Source organism: Aythya ferina, assembly GCF_964211825.1.
Source record: "Aythya ferina genome assembly, chromosome: 5".
Classification (NCBI taxonomy): domain Eukaryota; kingdom Metazoa; phylum Chordata; class Aves; order Anseriformes; family Anatidae; genus Aythya; species Aythya ferina.
Genome location: NC_140301.1, coordinates 10953169 through 10978717, shown reverse-complemented (window position 1 = coordinate 10978717; position 25549 = coordinate 10953169). Strand labels below are relative to the sequence as shown.

Genomic DNA, 25549 nt, shown 5'->3' with positions numbered 1-25549 from the left:
GGAAGTTAATTTTCACCTACTGATTGTCCCTCTTGTTTGACAGAAAGGCAATAAACTCTTTAGCATAAGAGAGATCTCCATCTGGCTTATCACGTCAGCTGCTGTCAGGCCTGTATCATTATAGTTACTGTAGTTAAGCTGCAAGAAAATGTTCAAGATGCATTCAGTGTGACTCAAGAGAAGATGTTTTTTTCCTTGTTTTTATTTTTTTAATGTTTTTTTTTTTTAAGCCAGGGTTTTTCATTACATAGCCAACACAGCAGAATGGTAGTATGGATGTGACTGAAGACTGAAAAATGTTCTCTTAACCTGGTCTCTGTCTATGACGAATTTTTTTTAAATCCTAGATGAATCAGGAAAAATTCATTTTTATTTGTGTACGCTGCATTAATAGAATGGCAAGAAGATCATGAGCATGCAAGTGCTGAAAATGTACTGTAGAAAACAAAAACAAATTATTATAATCTGTGGCTGTGCCCGGCTGTCTTAGATCCTTTGCCCTCCCCTAGAAGAAGATAACACATGAAATTGGTACGAGCAGTGTCATCAGCTGGCTACCCTATGCGGGGCACTCTGCTGCAGCAGAGGGGCCTTACATAGCTCCCTGTAGCTCCTGGTGGGAGCAGAGCGTGCAGCTGCTTTGGTTGCGTGAAGGGGTTTATCCAGGTCCTGCTGATGTCAGTTATTGAAGAGACTCCAGAGTTTTGTTAAGGGCCTAAAATGGGACCTTGTGTCAGTCCCCAGGGTCTGACAGTTCGGTGGAGCCAGTGTTTGGTAGCTGCAGAACCCAGCTGCTGCTGAATAGAGACTTAGCAGTGCTTCTAATTGCTTTTTTACATTTAGATTTGGGGCTTGTGGTGAAAATGTTGACAGACAGGTTCATGACTTCCACAGGGTAGGAATAATGTGTTTATGCTTTGCTATTGGCATCTTGCATTCATCATATTTATGTGCTGTGGGTGTGTCAGAGGGTGGAGAACAGTGGAGGAAATCATTCTGAATCAGGACTGGCAAGCTTCAGTTGAGTTTGTTATTTCCTAACCCATGTGAATAGGTGTATTATCCCATTTTCTCTCTTTGTTTTTGGTTCTTTGTCCAACATACTTTATTTTTAACATCAAAGCGATAATCTCTTAAATTGGGGGTGATTAATTACAAGAGCAGTCCCTGAAAAATTTAGCACATGTATGCAGAGAAATGTATGTGGAGCTTTGTTTCTGTGGATATTTTTTTTCAGGGCAAATCTATTACTTGACTCTATTTTCTGTTCATTTGTCAGAGTGCTAATGGGGTCGTATGGACAGAAAGATCATCATGATTTGAGAATCAACTACATAAAGCAAATATTTTGGGTTTTGCCTTTCAGATGACAAAAAATGATTATCTTTCACTAACCAGGCAGATCAACATAACATAGATCCAAAACATAAATGAACTCTCCCTTGTGAAATCATTAGCTAAACTCTGGAGTTCACAACTGGAAGTCACAGAGGATAACACTGGAGCTGAACTGCAAAATGGCTGTATAATTTCAGTAAATACTTCTATGAAAAGCATTGGACCTGGGCCAAATTGCAGATGAGAACCCCCCTGAACTCTTCAGAAGTTGTCTTGAGATCTGAGTCTCCGTACAGCAAATAATCCAGTGTCTGATCACTGTGGGGTATGAGAGAAAGACTGAGAAAGCAGTGGTGAGGCTGTTCAAGTCCGTGACACCAACCCAGAGTTTTCTCAAGTGTTTTAGTTCTTAGGGAAACTTTCTTTGACAATTTGAAATAGGAAGAATTCCCCAAAGGTAATTGTTTCTGGAAATCTAAACTTGTCAAAATTCTCATGTTGCTGCAGCAAGGTGGAGGCTGCTTGTATCAGCTGCTGCTAGCCAAAATCTGACATTTCCCATTGCCGTACTAACTTGGTGACCAAGCAAACCAGCAGTGGTGTAGGAGAGGTCACATTTGTTCTGAGGCTGTGGGGTGCTTGGATGTGGAAGGTGTCAAGGCTTGGAGATGCCGTGTGTGTGGCCGTCGTGGCTCTGGGTGTGAGTTGGTGACGAGGACATGGTGCAGCGGTGGTACGCTGTCCTCTCTCGCTTCGTGTCACACACACAGAGCCACTTGGCATATTTTCAGACTTTGCTGTATGTGGAAGAACTCTGTCCAGGCCCCAGGTATGTTTAAATGGTCCTGGTGAGTCCAAGGAGGGCAAGTGGGCTCAGCACCGAGTGTGGGGGCAACTGAGTGCCTGGTTCTGTGCTGTGAGGTGAGAGCTGCTTTGTAAATGTGCTAACAGAGAATGGCACAGGCAGTCCAGCCTCATGTTTCAGTACTTCATGGGTAAGTGTTTAGTGAGCTGTCATCTTTTTTTTTTTTTTTTTTTCTTTTAATGAAACGCGAGATGTTGGCTGCTGTTTTTAGTTTCTTAATGCTATGAAGAACTGCTCTTAGTATCAATGCGATGATACTTGAAGGAGCAGCAAGGTGAAAGCTGGTAGCTTGATCCTCAGCACTGCAGTAAGGTAACGTGCTCTTTCTAGTTCTATGGCTTGTTTTCCTATCTGAGTCCAGTCTCTAATGAAAGAATCAATAGAAGCTGTGTTACATAATTGTGCTGCAGTTCTAGCGGCATCCCCTTCAGTAGGACAAAAATGAAAGCAAATAACTGTGTCAACTAATGCAACTAAAAGAAATTCCTAAGCCCCAGCTGACTCTTTTCTGTGTCACACCAGCCACTTACCTTAAGCTTGACTGAAGAATGTGCTCTGCGGTGTCCCTGGGGTGAAATTCTTGCCCCGTTGAAGTCTGCAGTGAAAACTCACATTGAGTTCAGCCGAGCCGTGCTTTCACCTCTAGAGCATGTCAGATGCTGAGAGAAATGAGCTCCAAACCCGAATGTTGTCCCTGGAAAGTGTTTTTCTGTCTGTCTGCCTGGCAGTTTCCATCAAAACTTAATTTTAGAACCAATATAATGGCTTGTTCTGTGTTTACTGTATGTTTCATGCACTTCCTCAGTCATGGCCAATTAGTTATTATAGGGAGAGAGTAATGTTATCTTTCAAACCACCGAGGCTAAAATGGGCAGCTGAAAAATACCATGGGAGAATGGAGATGAGGGTTAGCTGATGAACCTGCGGTAAGGACTGGGGAATGTGGAATGAATCGGACCTCTGTGGGGTTATCGAAATGGCGGCTAATGGGGAGGACTGGCAGCTCTGGGGAGAGCCACGTGCCACTGCACAGTGCTGAGACAAAACTAACGAGAGGGCTCTGCTGGGAGCATGGAAGCAAAGGCAGAGCGTTAACAAGCAAAACTTGCGGTCCTCAGCCTGTAGGTACCTTCAGTCGTGAACAGAAATTGGCTCTGGAATATGGCTGAGGTGATTTTATGATGATATACAAATCATTTAGTGATGACGTATACCCGTTGATGAGATGATCCTGTGACAAGGTACTTTGCAAGGCAATTAATTCTCAGCAGACGATTCTTTTTGGGGGTAGGGAGCGGGGGGAAGAAGCTGTTTAGTAGAAATGTTGCTTGCGGCTGGTTTATTTTTAAATTTACTTTTTGTACCTGTGCAGAAAGGAGTTGAATCTTCTTACAGTCATATCTGTCTTACCATACTAGATAAAGCGACTTGGGTGTTGCAAATGAAAAAGAGGACTTAGGTAAAAAAAAAAAAAAAAAAAAAAAAAAAAAAAAGTTTCGGCACTGCTAGTTCTCACTTAACAAATGTTTTATGAAAAACACCAACAGTAATCTTAACTTTTCCATGACAGAATGGAGATGAAATAAGCCCTGTAACCATGATTTCACCTCTTTGTTCTGGTAGAATTGTATACATGGGTTAATTTTGCTGTGAGGTCTGAAGTACCAGTGTTGCTTTGTGCCATTATGATGATGAATGTTTCTACCCTATTGCTTTCTGATACCAGATAGGCTTAATTATTTACTACTTGTTTTATAGATACTTCAGTGTAGGTTTTTTTAATCTTGTATGTATCTCACTTTAAGAGCTTTTTCTTAAATTTGTGGGGAGAAGAGCTTTTCTTAATATCCTCACTTGGAAGAACTGATTGAATTCACTTCTTCCTCTTTCCAGAATCTTTTTTTAAGTGCTTGGTCTTCTGTTACTGATACTTGGCAGCTGGGATGTGTATGAGCTTTTAGTACAATGTTTAGTAGGGTAACAAGTGAGAGTGCTGTGCTTTTGGCCTTCTTGTTAACAGTCTGCTTTAATCAGTGTTGTGGTTTAGAAGCTGATTCAAAGCTTGCCGATGTTATAAGGTGTCTTTTAGTGACCCTATGAGTTTGTCTTCTAATTATTATAAGTACAGGTGTCTCCTTGTGTGTTGTGGATGTTTGTGCACATCATATAAACCCCTCTTGGTACATGTTTTATGCTCTGGTACTCAAATAGCGATAGTTGCTCACAAGTGGGTAAAAAGACTGCCAAAATATCTTTGGTAAGTTGGATATTTATTTGAGAGATGGTGTTTATTTATTTGATATTTATTTGAGAGGGGAGAGCTGTGCATCCCTTGACTCTCAACTGAGATGTTTAAAGGTAAGTAACTGAATTCATATGAATTTGTGAGTGGTGGGTCTTGGTTTTTTTTTTTTGAAGAGAAGTCTGTGCATGGAGATGACATCTCCTTCAGCACTCGAAGTATTTATTTTTCTTTGGACCCAAACACTACCTTATGCTCTGCTGTGGCCAAGCAGGTTGGATATGGTAAAGTTAGCATCTTCACCAGAAACAGAGACAACTGCATTTCTCTTACGCTTCTGCTACCTGCAAATTATGTGCAAATTTTATGGGCAAAACCAAGGTTTTGGCCTCGGGTGTAACAGGTCAAGATGGACTTCAAGGAAAGACAGAAAAAGGGTGCCAAATCTGAAATGTGCAATAACCATCTGGGTATCATGTTAACGGGTTTTATACTAAGAACCCAGTATTTTTATTTGGGGGGGCGAGGGGAGCGGGGTGGGGAAGGATAGTGCAAAGTGTTCTGAATACTTTATATGTAAGACACAGTTGACCTCATAGTTTGTCCTATTTTTTTTTTCCCCCAAACTCTTGAAAATCCTAATCCAATGGCCAGGTTACTATTTCTGACTAGAGTTAACTTCCTGGAAAAAGGAGCTACTTGCCATCTCAGTGTAGGATCCGTTTCCTTATATGTTGTAGGCATTGGCATATTTTTGCCTTACTATGTTTGATTTCACTTATTTTCACATATGTTCTCATAATTTCAGGAGTGCTTGTTCGTTATATGAAGACAGGCAAACACCATAGCCTTGTAGGCAGGCCGTTAACCTGGTACTGAGGCACTCTGAAGACTATTACCATCAAGAACTAATTGTATCTTTTTTCCTGTCTTCAAATTGAAGTTAATAATACCGACCTCGTTTGTAAAGATGTCTGAATTCACCTCAGGATTTTTAGATGTATGATACCTTACTGAGTGTTCTGAGGAAGACCTTTTCTGTCCTTCATGTAGCCAATATAACTTAATGGGTCCACTCCTCTACCTGGAATCAGTAACAGTGATCCATATTAGTTTAATGTGAAAAATCATTGATAGTTTCATAGAAAACTGCAAAGCCTATTTTATTTAATTGTTTATTTTAGAAGAAAGCTTCATGTAGACAGATAACATCTACCTGTGGAGATCGTGTGGAGAAGGACTGCCCCAAACCTGACAGCAAAATGTGTGTTTCTCACCATCTTTCTTTTCATTTGTTTCATTTCCTCCTGTTGCTGGAGGATCTTAAAAGTTAATTTGCATCTCTTGAATGAAAAAAGAGGTTGCTTATAGAGGTTTAATTACATACATTTTTGTTTTTGAATTTAGATTTCATAGTCAAAATAATAAAACTGAGACGTGCATTCACTTACCTCAGCGATTTCCTATATGGAAAATCAGTGAAATCGTTTGGGTGCCATAGAATTTAGAAGAAATCAAAAACTGTGCATAAGCTCTTGAGTTTTTTACCTCACTTATGCTGTTACAGGACAGCTATTTTTTTTCTACCAGAGCTGAAAAGTAACTTTTGATTAACTAGTTTGCAGTTACTACAGTATGTTCAAAATTTAATAACAAAAGGCTTCCCTCAAAACCTGATATTTTAATCTAAATTGCTTTTCCCTATTAAGTGTTTTGAACTCCTATCTTATGACAGAAGAGATAGCATGAAAAATCAAAATTTCCCTCAGGAAAATTATTTTTCTGAAATAGAATGCTGGAAAGTGAATGAATAATTTAGTTGAAGTTGCTCTAGAGCTGAATACATGTCAAATAGTGCATCCTGTCTGTAAACACTATTAAAAAAAAGTCATGTTGTTGTTGACACATTTTCACTGGGAAATATATAGAAAATAAAATGAAAATATCTGATATCCTCATATTTCTTTTTGAGTCTTAGACTAACACCAGTGTTGTCTGTTAAAGCTAGGTACTGATGTATCATCAGTTTCTCCATGCACATGGGATCCAGGAAACATGTTGGACAAAGTTTTAGAAGTGGCTGGTTATTTCATGCAATGGGCTGTGTTAGGAGGTATGTCACTTGCTCTGTCACATGTACGAAATTTTTGCAACCTCAGATGGAGATCATAGCAAGGATCAAGGTGGTCCGCATCTCTGTGAATTACCTCTGGAGGAAAAAAAAACTAGTGCAAAACATGGGAGAACCTCCCCATCTCCCAACTTATTTCTGTTTATTAAATTGAAAAAGTTTAGAGCGCTATAACAGTGCGTTGTTGTATGTGACTTACCCCTACCCTCTGGGGTTTATATATATATCTAGGGTGAGGGAATGTCAGATTTGAGGATCAGGTTCTGAATTGCAAAAATGTGCTTCAGTGACTCACCCTGATGTCAGAATGTGCTCCTGTGCAGTCGCAGAGGCTTGCAGAGGCTGATTAATGTACAGTAAGATGAATCATACCCTAGAAACAGTTATGTCTCTTCATTAATGAAAGTGAGTCTAGAGGACGAGCTACACTGCAGGTGTAAACTTCTGCAGCATCTAAAATGGGGTGTGATGAATTCAACACCTGATTGCTACATAAATATTGATAGCTTTATGTGAGTAAATCAAATATATAAGCCTGTTCTTTGATTAGTAGAGACCAGAGGCTGGGAAATGAGGTTCCTGCCATGCCTCAGTCACAGCAACATTAGACTGCAACTATTAGTTTCTTAACGATACCCCTAATAGAAGACATCTCTTGGGCTTGAATCTAGCCTGCAAATTGGATAATGCATATTTGTATTTGAGCAACCTACTGGTACTTCAGACCTGAAAGAATTTGGAAATTCCATGATTTGTGCAGCTAGTTCGCAAGCAAATGTTGAAATTAGAGTCTATTTTATGTTCAGCGGTTGCGTTTCTAGATCAGCCTATGTTGATTTATGCATTCTAATGCAGACAGACACAAAGTTTATTTTCTTGTTCTACTAAATATTTCAGCCATTTCTAAAATGCTTCTGGCTTGGCAAATATTATATGTATACAGTAGAGCTATTCCACCTCAAAAGTGGACAGGCTCACCCAAGTGTGAACTTTCACTTGTTAAAATTGCATGTAAGAAACCTACTTTAATACATGAGAAAACTCTTTTTTTTTTTTTTTTTTTTTCCTTTTTCCCCAGAAGAAACATGGCCTAGTATGTGAGATGCTCTGTGAAATGTCCTAGATCTTGGGCATTGTCCCTCTCTGACTCAGTCTTTGTGATCTTGGATAATCAGTTGGTCTTTCTGTCTGTCAGTCTGCACACATGTAGAATGCTGGTAACAGAGTTCCCCTATTCTAATGGAACATTGCAAATATAAGAATAATTTTAAATTGAACGGAAGGTAACTATCTCCTCGCTTGATTTTTAGAGAGGGAGAAAGGTTTGTGTCTGCGTATTTATTTACATGCAGATATTTTAGATATGCTTCCCTTCAGGAACCCACTGATTCTTTTCCAGATATTCTTTCTGTATCGCTGTATTCATTATGTCACAGATGGCTCTTAGGAATGCGTCTTTGAAAAACGTGTTTCTGAGGATTCCATAAGAGTACTTCATAAATCAAACTGCAGATAGAGTAGATATATAAATTAAACAAAAAGCAAAACAAACAAACAAAAAACAACAACAGAAGACCACAAAGATATCAGGGGTCTTCGTCAATTAGTTTTTTTTTCTTATTATGTTTAGCTAAGAGGGTCAGTGGTTAGTAAATATATACTGAGCATGAGCATTTCAAGAAAGGAATGGTTTACATTTGTATTCTTCTGTGTCTGTGGTTTAGCTCCTTTGAAATATGTTGGCATAAAGTAGGGACAAAGCAAAATTTCTCTTGGGAAGTGAAGGCAGTAGTCATAAATCTGAAAGTCTCGAGCTTCTATTAACCTAGAGACCTGGGTCTCCTGATGCTGGAGGGCTGTTCAGTGTGCAGTAACTTTAGAGAGCACAGTTCCCTGGAATTCTTTTTCTAAAAAAAAAACACTACAGTTTTTGTGAAGCGTATTGCATATTTCTCCATGTGAGTATCAAAGCCCAAATGAGTATTGGAAACTGATATCCCAGGAGCTCTAGACCAGTACTTAATAAATTGGAAGTGTAGTAGGTACAGTTCAGCTGCTTTTATGCCAAATGCTAAGTATTGGCCAAGCTGAGCAATAGTGATGCTCTTCTACTCAGAAAATCAAGTAAGGAAATGAGAATGAGGTGAAAGCTTAATGGAGCTGTAAAAACAAACAGACAAACAAAAGAAAAATACAAAACAAAAAATCCATTTGTTTCTGTTCAGCCTGAAAAACACTTTTTTCTTGCACAAGAAAATCAATGCAGGAAAGGGGAGTGGAGCAAAGTCTTTTTTTTCCCCATTTAACAAACAATAATTATAATAGAATTTGATCTTTAGATAGTTACTTTTGTCATTATGCTTTGAGATAGATTACAAAATGTTTGTGCTCCATAGGTTTTTCATAGTGTAGAAACTGTCTGAAAATAACCTGAACGATCACTAGGTTGTGATAGATTTCTGAGTGGTGTTTGTCCGTGGATAATCTAAATGCCTGGGTGAAACCCTGTTCCCCACAACTTACACGAGTAACACCTTAATCTTTTCCTGCGGACAGGGGTCTTCAATAGCCACATAGTCTCTCCCCTTCTCAAAAACCTGCTTTAGGAATGGTGCACCACTTCTGTTCCTGTGATTTTAAACAAAACCCTGGCAGCCAGGAGACGTGCCCAGCTCCTGGCTTGGCTTCAGCTGCACACCCATGAGTCCCATTGGTCTCAGTTGCCAGTGCCTGGAGCTGGTGCTGCCTTGTTCACTGATGTTTAAAAACATTTATTTTTACCTCTATGAAGTCTACTGATTGTGAATTTGTAAACTTGACGTGTTTCTTGGCTCATACTGATTGAAAAGCTGCTTTTTTTTGGTTCCAGTTTTTCTCATCTGTGGCAGTTTTGCATTTGAGTAGCTGCTTCTAGCCTTGCTGGGAAAGTCCCCTGGATTTATTTATTATTTCTTAATCACTCTACCTTTTTGTCAGGAGTTGCAGTTTTTTCTATTATTATTATTGTTATTAATTTTTAATTCATTAGTGAAGTAGTATATCGTGCGCCGTGTCTTTGGTAGTCTGCTACAGTTTTTTATTCACTGTTATGAATTCACATGCACTATTTGACCTTTTCATTTGCCAAGAATGTAGAGAGTATTACAGTGATAGCTATGTGCCTACTTACTGGGGCCCTTTTGCTGATGTTTAACATCATACAGTAATAAAGTTCACATCGTTCATGAACCCAGTAGCATGGTCCAAAACATCCTTTTATGTAGAAAGGTAAGTACTGATCTACTTTGCTTGCATCGTCAACCTGTTACTTATTCAGCAGATCCATGGAGAAGATATATATATATATATATATATATATATATATTTATTATTATATTATTTATAACTGCAGCAGGCAGGTATTGTAGAGTTCCTCTGTAACCTTTAACTTGGGGTAAATAAAATATTCTTCAATAAGTAGTGTTCTTGAACCTGTTTTGTTGCTTTTTTTTTTTTTTTAAGCATTGAGGTTTTGCCAGAAGTGGAGTTCTTGATGGAATACTGACTAGTCATGCATTTATTTACTTGTTTAGATCAGATGTTTTTCAGTGAGGACATTATTAATCTAAGTCACGATTGAAGACATGCTACATATCTGAAGAGAAATTCCTAATGTGGGTAGTGTAATTCATTGATTGGATTTCTTGCGTACCTTGATTCTTTGTTCCTTGTTCAGCATTTTACAGCAGTTTTGCATTTGAGTAGATGTTTAATTTTGCATGAGGTGTGGCAAAAAGGTTCTGCTTACACTTTAAAATATTGATAGAGATACTGCATGTGAGATTCCTATAATTCTCAAAACATGGTTTAAAAGAATGCCATCTTGTTTTGCAATTTTAACAGGTAAAACAGCTCAGCATGGTCATTTTTATAGACAGTAAGTAATTAACTAGTAGAAGAAGAAATGTTCAGGAGCTTTGAATGTATCATGCTGATGAAAAGTGATTAATTAGGGCTGATTATAATACATTTGAACAATAAAATGATAACTACTAGAAGTCTATTTACTACTGTGCTAACATTTTAAAACTGGAATTTTTACTTAATCGTTTGTGGTTTGTGTTTTTTTTTTTTAAAAAAGGAAATGAAGTTTTTTTTTGTTTGTTCGTTTTTAAGATTGCTTCCATTTAGTTTTGGCAACTGATGACCTTCTTTTCTGGATTAGAAAAAGTGAGCTGGGGGGGGGAATATGTGATTCTTTGTAGTTAACTCTGTAAGAACTTGAAGTTCTTAATACTTGGAGGACATTTCAGGCCTCTGCAAACCTGTAAGTTTTCCAATGGCATGGCAACTTACAATACAAAAATTGATTATGCTAGGTGGACCTAATCTAGAAATGCTTGGAGTGTAAATGGGAAGATAACTGTGCAATGAGTTATGTTGAATGACTTATTTTTGTGTGTGTGTTCATTTTTCATGTTCATTTTAAAGCTTTAAAGAAAGAGGAAAAAAATTCCCACTCTAAACACATCAATACTTCACAGCACTTGGCATGTTAAGAGTCTTTTCTGCTGGCTGTCATGCTGGTGTAACTACAGAGCAACATGTAATCCCTTTGAGCTGGACAGTAATAGAAACATATTTCATCATCTTCTCAGTAATCCTTATTAAAAGTTCTGGCTTTATTATGGAGCAGTAGGTTCATGAGTCTCACCTGTGGAAGATGGCAATATGAGAAGCCAGGGTCCGTGACTACTTTGGTCTTAAATTTTTTATGATCTAAAATGATGGTATCGTCGGTGTAGTAGCCTGAGTTCCTGAATAAGGTATCACGTAAACTTCATTACTGCTTTCTTAAAAATAAGCAATTAAAAAAGCAAAACCTTTTAACAACTGCAGACATTTAGTTTTTGAATTTAAAAAAAGAAATGTTAGAGCTGTTCATTATGAATTAATTTTAGAAATTTTTGGTGGATATTACTGCATTCACATGCAAGTTTATGCAGTATATAAAGCTTGCTTATGGACCTGATGTTATTTGTCATTTATTATTGCTATTATTTGTAGATCCTTGAAAAACAACTGATAAAATATCTCTGTAAGACTAGGTACTGAACACAGACAAAGAGGTCCTGGTCTGTATCAGACCTGTGCCAGTGACATGGGCAAGCTGGATGTGCAAGGGTAGAAGCACACATGTGGAACACCCAGGCCAAATGAATTCAGCAGAAGCCAAAAGGGAAGAAGTGCATACAGTGAAAGGCCCAAGCAACAGGGATAGATAAGAGATGCAGAGCCGAAAAGGCTGTGGGAGTAGGAGGTGGAATAAACTGTCTTTGTGGAGCCTATTCAAGATTCTGAACAGTATGAAAATCCCACGGTGTTGTTTCTCTGGTTGTATCTCATTTGAGACTGCTTTTTTTTTTTTTTTTTCCCCATAACTGGTAGTTGAATTTGAAGGAGGCTCTGAAGATAGGATGGTTCTTCATTTTATTGTTTTCCCTAGCAGGGTGGGTTCTGACATTGTGTTTCTTCAGTGTAGTGCTGCACAGTTGGACAAGGGAAATTGCAACTTTCTTCAGTCTTCATGTGTTTTGACACATCAAGTGGTTTTAACAGTTTTTGTTTTCCTGTTTCATTGGTGCTTTTAGAGCTATAATATGCCTTCAAAAATACCGATGATAAACATAAAATGTTTAACAAAGGTGTTTTTGTTTTGTTCTGCTTTGCATGTTTTGTTTATAAATGACTTGGACTAGCAACTTTTAAGAGGAAAAATATGATTTGAGTAATGGCACTATATTCCCTCTACAGGATTTATGAACGTATCATTGATCCTCCAGAAACAAATTTGACACCTGAAAGCAATTTATGGCTCGGACAGAGAAACAGGAAGCATGGTTTCTTTAAGGTAAGCAGATATGAAATAGCCCATGAAGGAAATTAGTAAGTAGGTGGCCAAATAGTCCTGATTAGTTGTCTTACACTCCTGAAGTCTGATTTGTATGAATTTCAGCGTAAACTATGGGCCTGGGATTTGAGGCATGTGCAACACTTAGAGAAAAGGATCTGTTCTTGCAAGGTAGAATACTATAGTTACTGACTGTAGTGCCCAATATTTAGGTTTTTGTTTGGGTTCCTTACTTTGGGTTTCAACCAACTGTGGCGCACCTCCATGCCTCTTCTGTGGACATAATGAGACAGCATTGGAGTCAATTCTCGGATTTCAACTTGAAAACTTGCCAAAGCAACAGCTGAGCCACAGTCTTCTGGCTGAACAGTAGTGTCTTTAACTGCTCTTGGAGGCCAGTCACTCCTTGATTTTGTTTGCATAATACCCACGCCCTGATGCTGTTTGCTGCAGGTGGCTTTTTCTTGTTGCATCTGTCAGCATTGCCTTCCAGAGTAGAGGAGGTCTTCTAGCCTGTGGTCCTTCAGGCTTTGGCATATGCTAGCTGTTGTATGCAGCGCGTGTGCCTTGCTGTAAAACAGTAGATTTTCTGTTTCTCGAGTCCACTGTACTTTGCAAACAGTTCATTTCTCTGTATTTCCCTCAGATAAGGATGTCACTGTATTTCTCAGCAGTGAATTGGTAATGGGTCATTGGGTTTTGTTGATAAGCTGCTTTGTCCTTGGGAGCTTCTGTTCCTTCCAAATAGCCCATGCTGTTTGAAAGGCTGACTTGCTGGTAGCATGCGGGTTGCTCCTACCTTCTAGTAGGAAAGCCTGTCTTTTTTGCCATTAATGAGGCTCCCCAAGATACCATTATTGAGTAGGCCGGTAAGGGCATGAGAATTAAAAATTGCAAAGGAAAGAGAAATGACCTAAGACTTGAAAAGTCCTCACCTGTGTGTTTTCTTCCATTGGTTTTGCCCCCTGGTGAGTCTGTATGTTGATATGGTTGAAGCTGAATTGCAGAACCAACCAACAAACAAAAAACATCCATCCCCTATAAAAATTAAAACTTCAGCTTTATAAGTAATTTACAGAAAAGCTGCCGATAGTTCTTAAGGTTTTGGTTAACAAGCCCCATGGTGTTTATATCAATAAAAGAGACTACAGTGTAGTGATAAGCCAGTGTGTGTATCCTCGATATTGGCATGGATTTGTTGCCAAGGTGATTTACCACCCACTCTGTTTCCCTTCAAAACAGTCAGTTCGTAAGATGCTTCTACAAGTTGCTAGTTTTCTGAGGACCTCACCTTAAAGTCCCTAATTTTTAAAAAGCTAGGGAAAATATTTTATGCTAAAATAAATTAGGGTAGATTGTTGCAATAACTAACAATTTTAATTGAGAAAAAGAAGTTAAATCTAACTTTCCTTTTGACTCAAACTATGGTCCAAGAGTTGCTGTGAACCCGGAGTTCATTTCATCTTCTGGCAGCTGAGCTGTCACTGTGAAGTGAAATTGATAGTATTATTTTATTCTACAGCTGTTGTTTTTTTACCTCAGCTGCTTCCCATAATTCCACAGATGGTAAACATATGTTTATAGCTACATAGGAAAGAAAGAAGTTGTATTAGATTCGCCCATCTTAAATTCTTATTTTATGCAGGCAGTCAGTGCCTCAGAACTCTGAGATATTATATGTTGGTAAATTAATATTTCTACGCATTAACACTTTGGGAACAGCAGGGTAGCTAATGATATGCTAATGAGCTGACAGATTTTATTGATCGTAATGAAAGCCGACAAGTGCCTTACTTTGCTTTATGCATGCTTGAATATTTTACTAACTTTCTTCAGGGCAGAAATATAATTGGTTGCATTTTTTTAATTCTGCAGGAGCGTTTCAGAAATCTTACTTTTTTATGTTATACATTACAAAAACTTGGGATTTGGCCAGTTTAGGAAGAGTACACATCTCTTTCCATGTACTTACATGCTCAGCAGGATCTCCCATTCTTTCTTAAAGCAATTTGTTTCACCATTTCAGCGTATAAATAAATAGATCTATTTTCCTTAATGTAAACAGAGATCTGCAGGGAAATAAGAGCATTAAAAAAGAATTAGCATTTTTGTATGTATGTTAGATTCATGATAATGTATATATAAAAAAGCAGTGAATATTGTTCTGATCATCGTCTTTGCTGTTCCGAAAATATTCTTATTTTAGTGGTCGCTAGTTAGTTAATTGTTGTGCCTGTCCTTCTTCCACTCCATAAATAAACATTATAAGGGCCCTTTCTGGGCCATATTCTGATGTGAAATTTAAATGATAATTCTTTAATATATCAGAAGAAGAAGGGGACGATATCATATTTTTAAGTGACGGTGGCCACTTGCTGTCATTTTTCTTATTTATGCTTTTGTTGCATATCCTTACTTACAGAGTTAATTCCACAGGTAAGCTTGCTGGGGAGTGAAGTGCCTATGGAGTAATCAAGGGATCTGAGATCTCTCGTGTTACAACTAATATCTCTTGCTATGTAGCCTACTTTCTATGACCAAATACTTGGAATTCAGACAAAACTGAATAGTTGTAGCAGATCAGCGAGGGGAGCAAGCATAGAGCAGACTTAAGGTAGCTTTGTGTGTTTGCTTTGAAGGGAATCTCATGAATTACTTCTGAAAATTACCCACCAACCCTTCAGGTTTCTTTGTGTGACCCAAAAACAAGCTATCTTTTAGTGCTGAAGAACACTGTTTTAATGAGATTGGGAAACCAAAGTAAATGCAAACGATAGAAGGAAGATGGTGATACCAGATAGCCAGGATGATCTCAGTCTAGGATAGATCTGATGACTGTCGGTATCAGAATTTGCAAAATTCATTGTATTGTTGAGGAGAACCCTTTCCCCTAAGGCTCCCTCCAACGATCTGCAGCAGAAATAAGCTTGTCAGCACCTTGCTGTCCGGGTGATTCATGTCGAAAGATGGCAGTATTCATATCTGCTCTAGAAGGCTCCATTGATCTTACAGTCCTGCTGCTCCATCTGGGGACTGCACAGCTGGTGGTTGGCATTCTCACTGCACAGCATCAGATGTACATTTTGGGCCTCTGTGGCCATTTCAGTCTTGGTGTCATACAGACCAAGGTGACATAAATGCAGTGCCAAGCGTGACTGTTCAACTGCCTGGCATGGGGCACAGCTGCCCTGTGTAGAGGAGCATAACGCTGGTGTGATGGCGGCCTGGTGGGGTTGGTGTAGCATTGCCCAGAGGAAGGCTCTGGGAACATGTGCTGGGGCATCTCTGCAGAGCCATTTACTAGCTCTGGCCAATGCAACTGACACAGCTGCAAGGCACGCATCACCTTTGGAGCAGACGCAGGCTTCAAAGAGGGTGAAAGGTGGTGGAAGAAATCAAAATGCAGAAATGGAGAGCTTGCTTGTGGAATACATGGGCCTTCTCACAGAAAGAGGGAGAAGTCCTCTAATTAATAGAGACTCGAGAAGCTCAGTAAAAAGGGCTTTTGTATTTGTACATCCTCATGGGATGGGCTTGGTGCTTACTGCTGCAGGCCTGAATTTAGTGTTAGAACTGGTGCACAGATGAAGGATCTTCAAGCTAGTGCATCCTGAGGCTTTGGTTGTAATTTGCCAAATGCTTAAATGGATAAGTGGTGATGTCTGCTTGGGAAAAGAAAAGCAAACAAACAAAAATAAAACAACAAGATTTTGACCACTGACATCTCCCTGTCAAGGCCAAGTTGTCATGTCTTTCATACAATGCAGACTAAAAAACTCTGCCTTGTGCCAAACTGCTTGCCCCCAGGGAAATGTGCGTGCTTATTCCCCTTCTGGCTATGATTGTAGAAAGCTCTCAGAAACCTGGATTAAATGGTGAAGGAGGAATAGTTCAAGTTGGTTCATACGTGTTGCAATAATTGTGGCCGTAATAAGCATTTGTCTATAATGAAGTCTTTCTATTAATAAAATACTTCAAGGAAATCTGGGCTCTTTGAAGTTCACCTCTGTATTTGATCATATTAATTCTGTTTGTTTCAGAGGGTTTATAGAAGACACCTATACCGGTGAATTGAAGTTCAAACAGTTTCCCACATTAACATGTTTCATGTAGCCAGAAAAAGGGGGAAGAAAAAAAAAGTTGTTTCCTCTTCAGGTTTTAGTGTTGGGACTGCTAAAGCTCACAGAAGACAACTTAAAAGTTTTAGCAAAAAATGTTTCCTCCCCCCTCCCCTTTTATTTGTATTTAAATGCAAGTCTATCCAAATAACAGTAGAGCAGCGGGGCTCTGATGCAATAAACATAATTGAAGTTCCATGTGCACTTCAGGAGAAAAAAAAAAAAGAAAAAGAGGAAAACATCCCTTCTCTCTGGGTGATGTCTCGTTAGCTGTATGATATGGTACAGTGAAACACTGTAAACTTGTTTATTCTTGTTTAAGCTTTTCACTAGAGAGACTTAAGCATTGAAATATGCTTTTGTTCCTTGGCTTCTAATTTCTCACTGATGACTACTAGCAGAAAACGTTTAAAATAGCTTTCAGAATGTTTCTTTTCCAGTGACAGTATTACTTCTCATTATTATGGTGGTTTCATTGCTCTCATAGATGAAAATGTTAATAAATGTATACACTTATGTAAAAAAGACAGTGTGATCTGATTATGTCTTAATATTTTCAGTTAATATTTCATCATAAAACAGTAGGCAGGAAACAGTGCTGCTGATTACCTTCTGTTGTTTTAGAAAGTGAATATGTAAATGTGAAACGTTACTGCATTTGCAAGGCTTCAAGCACTATCTAAAGCCTATATTTTATTTATGGATTGAGATGAACATTTTGAGCAAGTGACTGTCCTCAGTCTGCAAAATTTACTTTATTGCAATTTAACTGAAAACTAAAACATAGGCTTACAAATCACTAATTTAATTAGGTAATAACTGCTGCCATCTTTAATTTGAAAGGAAATTGATCAAATTCTTCTGTGTTTGGGAGGAGATGGAACTGTGTCACTCTGTCTGGTCAGGGAAATGCAAATAGCAACACTTGAAGACGAAGACCCTTGGTTTTCCCTGCCCCTCCTAATTAATGACTATGACATCATTAAAGTTAGTGGATGTTACAGAGTAAGCATGTTACGCAGTAAAAGATGGAGCAAGAGCTTTGCACTGAGTGTATGTGAGCCCCAACATTTTCTGGGCTTTCCACTGACTGACAAATCTAGGGTTCCTTGGGAGCGAGGTGTGCAGGGATGGCCGGCAGCCCTTTCTGTCTGCTGCTTACGTCAGGGACATCCTTGCAACTTGGGGATAATGAAAGACACAGCTGGTACTGGACCTTTTGGTCCTTCTTCTCTCATGTCCTGCTTGGTTTGGTCTCTGGGCCTCACATGACCTGCACAACCTGCTTCTGACCTCAGAGCCTGATTTCTGCCAGCTCTGCACAGGGGATCTTTCCATCTGCCTGAGTTAGAGAGAGGATTTAATCCAACTGATGGTGCAATTACATGAACTGCCTGTTCAGATAAAAGCTAGCAGGCTACACCAAACCAAACAGTCAAAGTACAGACCTTTCCTTACCTCTTGCAGTAGATAGTTTTCTTCTTATAATGCTAGATTTCACAGTCCTGTCCAGCTAAATCAGTGAAGAGTGTTGCTGTGGTTTTGTGCGTGTCTCTCTCATGGGCTTGAATAATGGATATTAATTCACAGCTTTTTTCACTGGTTACATCCCGTTTTGAAACATTTAAGCAGCTTATGTTGGTTGCAAAACACAGAACCAAAAAAAAAAAAAAGAGCGAGCATGTTATGAAAATTAACATCCAAATGCGCACAAAGATAGGGAGGTGTTGTTATATTTTGTCTATCTTCAGTTATTCCCCTCATGAGAAAACTGAGCTGGTACCCACTGAAGTGGGTACTTTGTACCTGCTCAATAAATGACTTGTGCAATAGCTTGTACAGATCAAAGTGAATGTTTGTGTTATGTATTACCAGTTATCTCTTCTTTTACAAAGGGTGTGATTCAAGATGTGAAAGTTGTCTTTATACCTAATGGATATATAATGCAGTGTCCTAACCTGAATCGCAGTAAGTAGCAGTTATTATTATTATATCAATTTAAGATTTTTTAATGTGAATTATTTCTTTATTTTAAAAATAATATTTTCAGGCTTGCCATTTTTGCATGTGCTGACTTCCAGAAGGCAAAAATTCTGTGTAAACAGATTGAATTTAATATTCAGATAACCAGCATTTGACATTTCAGCTGTATGACAGACTTGATTTATTTACGGGTTATTCTGTCTTTCTCTCTCTTCCTTTCCTTTTCTCTTCAACTTCCTCTTTTGAGCATGCCCAACCTGCAGTGATTTCTTAAGTCTGGTGCAAGGAATCATGGATTTGCAAGAACTCCTGGCAAAAATGACTGCTAAAGTAGGTACCTAAGCTACTTTGTCAATTCTGTTTTCTTTTGGGTTAAGACTTACGTAAAAATATTTATTCCTCTTGCAATTACTTTCAAGGTACAGCCTTTTTTTTCCTTTTTTTTTTTTTTTTTTTTTTTTCCTCTGCCAGTAGTCTTATATGCAGTGGGTTTAAGGAGATAGTGTCACGGATGTCGTGTCTCATACAACTTCTATTGGCTGCCTCCCTATTTGGTAGATAATGACAAAATGCCCAAGGTCTGATTTCTGTAAGAAGCCTTAGTGTGATTTCCCTTCCATGCTGAGGGATAAATGCAGAAACAAAGGAGTGAAATCCCTCAACAATTTCCTCACTGTGTGACGCTGTCAGAGGGTGTGATTTTGCCTGTGGGAAGTCCTGTGAAATCTTCAGAACTGCGTAGTATCTCCTTGGGAACTGAATGAGGCCCCAAAATGGAAATGCCTGTGAAGCTGCAGGCTGTGTTGAACTCGACATCACCTTTGATCAATGGCTTTTACAGTGTAGAAGTTAACCAATCTCTATGTTACGTGGTTTGGTGTTTTTGTTTTCCTTGTTTTCCCCTTCTGGTTTGGGTTTTGAACATGATGAATGGGAAGATAGAGAGATTTTTGCTTGGGATTTTGGGGATTTTCCTTAGGCTGTGCTCCTACACTATGCAGTCAACCTCTGCCTTAGGCAAGGCGCTTCAGCTAAGTCCTGCAGTCAAGTTCCAGGGTAGGAGTCTGTGTTTTAGAAGTGACTGAGCCCGAGTTGTATGAAAGGGTCTGTGAACACTTCTTTAGGTTAATGTTGGTGAACCGTCTGTTCTGTGGTAAAAGGCAATTAATTGTCTCATCTGAAACAGCATTTATGTGCTAATTACTTGTAGATTTAACTGCAACAAAAACCAACCTCTGGTACCTTTAAGCTCAATGTTGTTACAGAAAAGGTGTTTCAAAAATGGGATTTACGTAGTAGTCCTACTAGCCAAAAAGCAATATATGTGGGATACTTGTTATTGTGCTGCCTCTAAGTGCTCTTTTTCCTCCTAACAGGGAAGGGGAAACTTTTTTTAAGAGAGTGTCCGCATTATACTGACAATCCACTTACCCAACTGATGTGCTTTGGCCAGGCTGACTCTGAATAAGAAATATGAAGCTTTTAGTTCAGTTTGTTGCTTATACTGTGAAACAGAGGCAATTATTTTGTGCCCTGCTGGTGGCATGAGCAAGTTCCAATTATGCACTGTACTGAGTAACTTGCTTTCTCTGCTGTTAATTATATTTTTGCTTGCTAGTGCTTTACAAGGGGAAGCAAATAACACGGCATTTGTACTGCAGAGACTCTCTACTTCCAGAAAGTGGTGCTGGGATAATTCTTCATTGCATGTTCCCTTTCTGTTATGGTAGTGCCCTGACTGTTTTGTTGCAGTGGGTACAGAAATACTGATCAGGAAAAATGCATGCAGAAGGAAAGGAAGTTAATTCGGTAGACAAATGCGAAATAAATAGAGGGGCTTGAGAGAAGCATTAAGGATTGGATCTGTCTTTTTAGTCCTGGGGTCAATAGCCACAAGTGATTCTAATGTAGATGCAAGTATATTATATGGGGTGATTGATGTATGGCATGCAAAGAGCAGCATTTAGAAGAGCTGTAGAGTGGCCTGTAGAGTTCCCATTTGACAGGGCATGTGGTCAGGGACCGGCTTGCAGTGAGGCAAGCAACCCGCGTGAGCAGTGATGCTTGGTTCCTGGCCCTGCACCGAGAGATGCAGAGAATGAACATGCTTTGGAAAAGCAGGCAATATTTCAAGTCCAGCTGTAGCTTTTAGCCTCAGCTCTGTCTAGGGTTTCGGTTTCTCCCTCAATCTGTGCTTGGTTACAGATGTATTACAGCACTGAATAATCCAGTGAATGTTGTTTGCGATGAATGTTTACGTGCAGCTTATATAATGTAAAACAATGAAGACTCAGTCCAGGGCTTTCCTGGGAAGAAAGCATTAGACCTAGTGGCTTTAGGGCCAACCAATTTTGGTAGCACTACAAGTTATGCTGTACACAGGAGAAGGAAGTACTCTCTCTCGAGCTATAGCTCAGGGCCCCAGTATCTTGTTGGCTCAGCATGGGACATGGGGACTATGAAAGGGGCCTAGCAGAGTACTGTCTACAGCAAGATGTCATGGAGTGCTGTGTACAGGGGTATCTGATGATGACCTGTAACCAGCTAACCATTGTTGTATCCTCTTCCCACCAACATTTTGTAAAGACATAGCTTTTTAAGCCTGTGCGATTTTTTGATGTCATTTGAATGAAGCCTGAGTCTTTCCAGTAAATAAGTATAATTGATTTAATCTTCTGCCCTTACATAGAGAAACACCGTAGCTCAGTGTGTTAGGAATCCAGCTGCAATGTTAATTTGCTGCAGGTGGGAATGGATTGTGTTATATTTTAGCATTTTTAACCTCCATGCTGGAATATTGTTGGTTCCTCTTTAAATATGGTGGGTAAAATAGTTCATACAACTTTTAACACTCTACGGAATTCAACGTGGGCATCTCTTGCATTTATTTCAGTGGAATACAATGTATTTTTGTTAAATTATGGCCCACACTATGGTGTGCTTTTATGCAGATGGGATGGTTGTTGGGGCTGGAGAGAGGATCTGAAGACATCCAGCACAAAAACTTTCCAGCAACTTCTTCCTTCACTTAGGTCAGAAAGGCTGAAGTAGAGTTTGATTTAAAACTGAGAAAATCAAGCTCTTGAGTTCATTGATGGAATAGTTTACCTGGATTGTTTATAACATGGATTGATATAACCACAGATACTTCCATGAACAGTTTTCCTTGTAAAGCTTGATAGTTCTTTGTTTGTTTTGGATACGCTTGTTATTGATTTTGCCGGAAACAATACGTTTTAAACAGAAATCTGTCATCTTTTGGTTATTTTTATGGGCAGAGGAGAAGCAAGGCAAATAAGCTATGTGAATAACAAATAATATTCCTGAATGTTAAGAACTTAGATATTGGTTAGTATACGGAAAATATTTGGTATGGTAGAGGCTGCTTCTCCCTCATTAGTGTATTTCTGTTCATATGCTAAAGAATAGTAGAAGATTCAGGATTTTCTAGCAACATTTTAAAAGTTTAACAAATCTAGTTGTGTGCATTTGGCAACACTGGAGAAAATATATCAGCTAATTTTAAAGAATTAATTGTTTTATTGATTTCAATAGAAAATTGTCAATTAACAGGATGTTTTTAGTTGCTCTAGTATAGCAGATTATATTTAATTGATCTAGTGTGTTTAAAGATGCTTCTCGGAATAGTATGTAAATGATATTGAAATAGATAAAACTTATTCAGCAAGATAATTGAAATGATATGAAAAGCTAATAAATGGAAAATATTCTCTCATATTTTATAATTTTCCTGGATTAATTTATAAAGGATGATAGTACTTACTATTGTCAAAAATGGGTATTCCAAGAAACCGCTATTTAAAAAATGTGTATAGACCGCTTGTATGGGAATGTTCTTTTTTAATTCATTTGTTTAAAAAAAAAAAAAAACACAACATACATGAATGAAGGAGAAGCATACAACAAAGCAAACACCCTTTTAACAAATCTGAATGTTTTATATGCTGTAAATATAATGACTAAACATAATGACCTGAAGAGAGGTTTTGCTGAATACAAGCAGTTCAGTAAGACAATGGTTTTGCCTCTAAAATGTGAAAAGCAGTTTTGAAATCACTAGATCATGATGAGTTTGGGGTAGATGAATATTATCTGAGAATAACAACTTAAATAAAGAACTGTTATTCAGAGCTTTCCCTCGTGAGGACTGCAGAGGAAAAAAAAAAATAAAAAAATAAAAGAAACCCACAGCAACTTGCTGAGTATTTCTCTGCTTTTTCTTCCCCTAAATATTTTGCTCTTTTACTGGCAGGTATGAAAAAAGACATTAGAAGTGGGTGGAATTTTGGGGGCTGGAAATGTGTGAATATCCAGTATATGTCATTATGTAAAAAATAGAGCACCGTGCATTCATTTATTTTTTTTTTTCAAATTTTCTACTATTAAAATGTAGCAACCTATGATGTAGAATAATGGCATTGTATTTATAGCAGAATTAAGTGTGCATTAATTTGTTCATGTGCCAGATTTTGGTAGCCTCTCTGCAGTAGCTTTAGTGTGATGGTTCATATACATAAGACAAATATCAATGTTAAAAATAACCTTGCGAAACTCCCATAAAGCTGCACTAGGGCAGTTTTTAGAGCAATGGCAGTTATGGAGCCTGAAGAATGCACATATTTACTTCTAAAGATTAAGACTTTTTTCTTCTTTTTGTACATGAGAAAATCACTTGGAATTCTGTTAGGGTTGAGATGATGGCAGGTATACAGGCATACCAGGTATGCATAGTGGGAAGGGTGTTCTTACTTGGAGGAATTCCAGTTCAGGATCATCCCTAGGTAGGTCTGTGATGGTGGGGTGGTTCAAAAAGCCTTTTCTACTTCTACATGAATGAGCATTTTCCCTGCTTATTATTGTGTAGTATCTCATCAGAAAATATAGCAATTGCTATCATGCAGATGGAAAAGGTGCATCAGTTTTAACTTCTTTATATGCATTTTAGCAGCTGGAGTTGAGGAGGTAATGGGAACAGCGAAGGACATGAAGAGAAAGTCATCAGACTAGCGCTTACTCCAGGAACATGACTTTTCTCCATGATTCAGTCTTGGGAATACTCATACTGGACTATATTAAAATGCTGTAAATATTACTTATGATTGTAAGGTTAAGACCTTTGTGAAAGCTAGAAAGTATTAGTCTGGCTGTTGCTTGACAAAGAAGAGGTGGAAATAATTAGGAAAAGTCAGTTGGCCAGTCTTTATGCTTTATGACTCATAATCAGGGTGATGGACCATTAAGAATTTTGATTTAGAAACAATTGTAGTTTGTGTGCTTTTAGCGGTAGTGCCTAGACCTTCCTGAGGAGATCTTAGTGGGGTTCATTAAAATACAAGAGACGCTTGCATAAATCATACGCTGTTGTTAGTTTGCACAGGTAGCTCTGTCAAAGTCAGAGGAGTAGTGTTATTTTATACCCGTTGACATCCTAGTTCAGCATTTCAAAGGTAGTTAAACTTGGTTCAGATAAAAATAAGTGTAATGTTTTCTTATATTTGCTTTTAAAAAAAACTTGTTTAAATTGCAGAAATCTCATCAAGTTACTTTCATTTATAGCTAAATTATGCAGAAACAAGACTGAGTCAATTGGAAGACTGTCACTGTGAGAAGACTTGTCAAGTAAATGGATTGATCTATAGAGACAAAGACTCTTGGGTTGAAGATGATCACTGCAGGAATTGCACATGCAAAGTAAGAAATTTTAAACAGTTTAAGGAGAAGGACCTAATTAAAATGTGAAAATGGTCCTTGAATACATAATGTGAACTCTAAAGAACTGGTATGTTTTTCGTATGTATCTAGTGACAGTGTTACTAATAGAAAGGGAAACGGTAAAAATAAATAAATGAAAAATTGACATTTCCTGTGTGGAAGCTTCATAAATAAAATCTGCTTTCCCTTGACAGCGCTGTCTTATTTGTTCTATTTATATCTGTGAGGACTTCACGGTTTTAGAACAAGATTGGGCGTTGTCTGTATTTGGTTTGGAATTGTTTTCACTGCAGTTTTTTTCCCCAAAATGGAGGCATTATCTTAATAATATTCATAGGTGCTTGGTTGCATCTTGAATGGTAACAACTTGCAGATTCTGTTTTCAGTGTTTATCACTATGAAAATGGAGGAACAGAAGAGTATTAGTATGTAAATCTTGTCTCGTTGAAATTATTTGATAAATATCTGAAGAGAGTCTGTATTTGCTCAAGAAAATAGAAAACAGATTGTTAAAAATCTCAAAGATGATTGGCACAGCTTACAGAGTGTAGTGTTTACGTTGTTGTAAAGATGGGCTTATGTTCTCTATTTAATGTTCTTTGTTCAGGGAAAGTGGGATAAAACCAGTAAAAAGTACCAACACATAGGGGTGGTTCACCTTCAAATGCATTTTGGTTCAAGTTTGTAGTTATGATTAAAGTTGTTACGCAAGTATGGGTCTCAAATTCACAACGCTAATTTCATTTACTTAGTTTTTTGTATGCTCTGTTTTGTACAAAATACTCACCAATTACAACAATCGTAGCTGAATCTTGTCTTAAAACATTTCTAGAGTGGAGTTGTAGAATGCCGAAGGATGTCCTGTCCCCCTCTCGATTGTCCTCCTGATGCTCTCCCAGTGCATGTGGAAAGCCAGTGCTGTAAAATATGCAAGGGTGAGTACATCACAGAGACCCCCAGCCCCTCTCTCTCCTCCCCCCCCCAGTTAAGCAGATCTGAGTTTGTCCTGAAAACAGGCATATTTTATAAAGACTTTCACAGGTCCTGGTAATTCTGATAACAGGAAACACAGTGGCAAACTTGCAATTTAAGAAGAAAATAAATACTTGCTGAAAAATGAATAAGCATTGTAAATGCTTAAGATTCTCTTGCTGTGCATTGTCAGTATAAAAGTATTCTTTTACTTGTTTTTGGAAATGAAAAACCACAAAAACAAACAAACCAGACTTGGCTTCAGCTTATACATCCT

At 38.3% G+C, this 25549-nt stretch overlaps 1 protein-coding gene across 5 annotated transcripts in view; it reads left to right on the top strand.

The window, feature by feature from the left end:
- The window catches only part of NELL1 (neural EGFL like 1), a 287963-nt gene that overhangs the window by 46646 nt on the left and 215768 nt on the right, over positions 1-25549 (top strand). For all 5 annotated transcript variants that reach the window (XM_084520793.1, XM_084520792.1, XM_084520790.1 and 2 more), the window contains exons 5-9: positions 12370-12466; positions 18480-18552; positions 18815-18897; positions 24145-24279; positions 25133-25235. In XM_084520793.1, coding sequence (XP_084376919.1) covers positions 12370-12466; positions 18480-18552; positions 18815-18897; positions 24145-24279; positions 25133-25235 — 491 coding nt within the window. The remainder of the gene's footprint in view (positions 1-12369; positions 12467-18479; positions 18553-18814; positions 18898-24144; positions 24280-25132; positions 25236-25549) is intronic.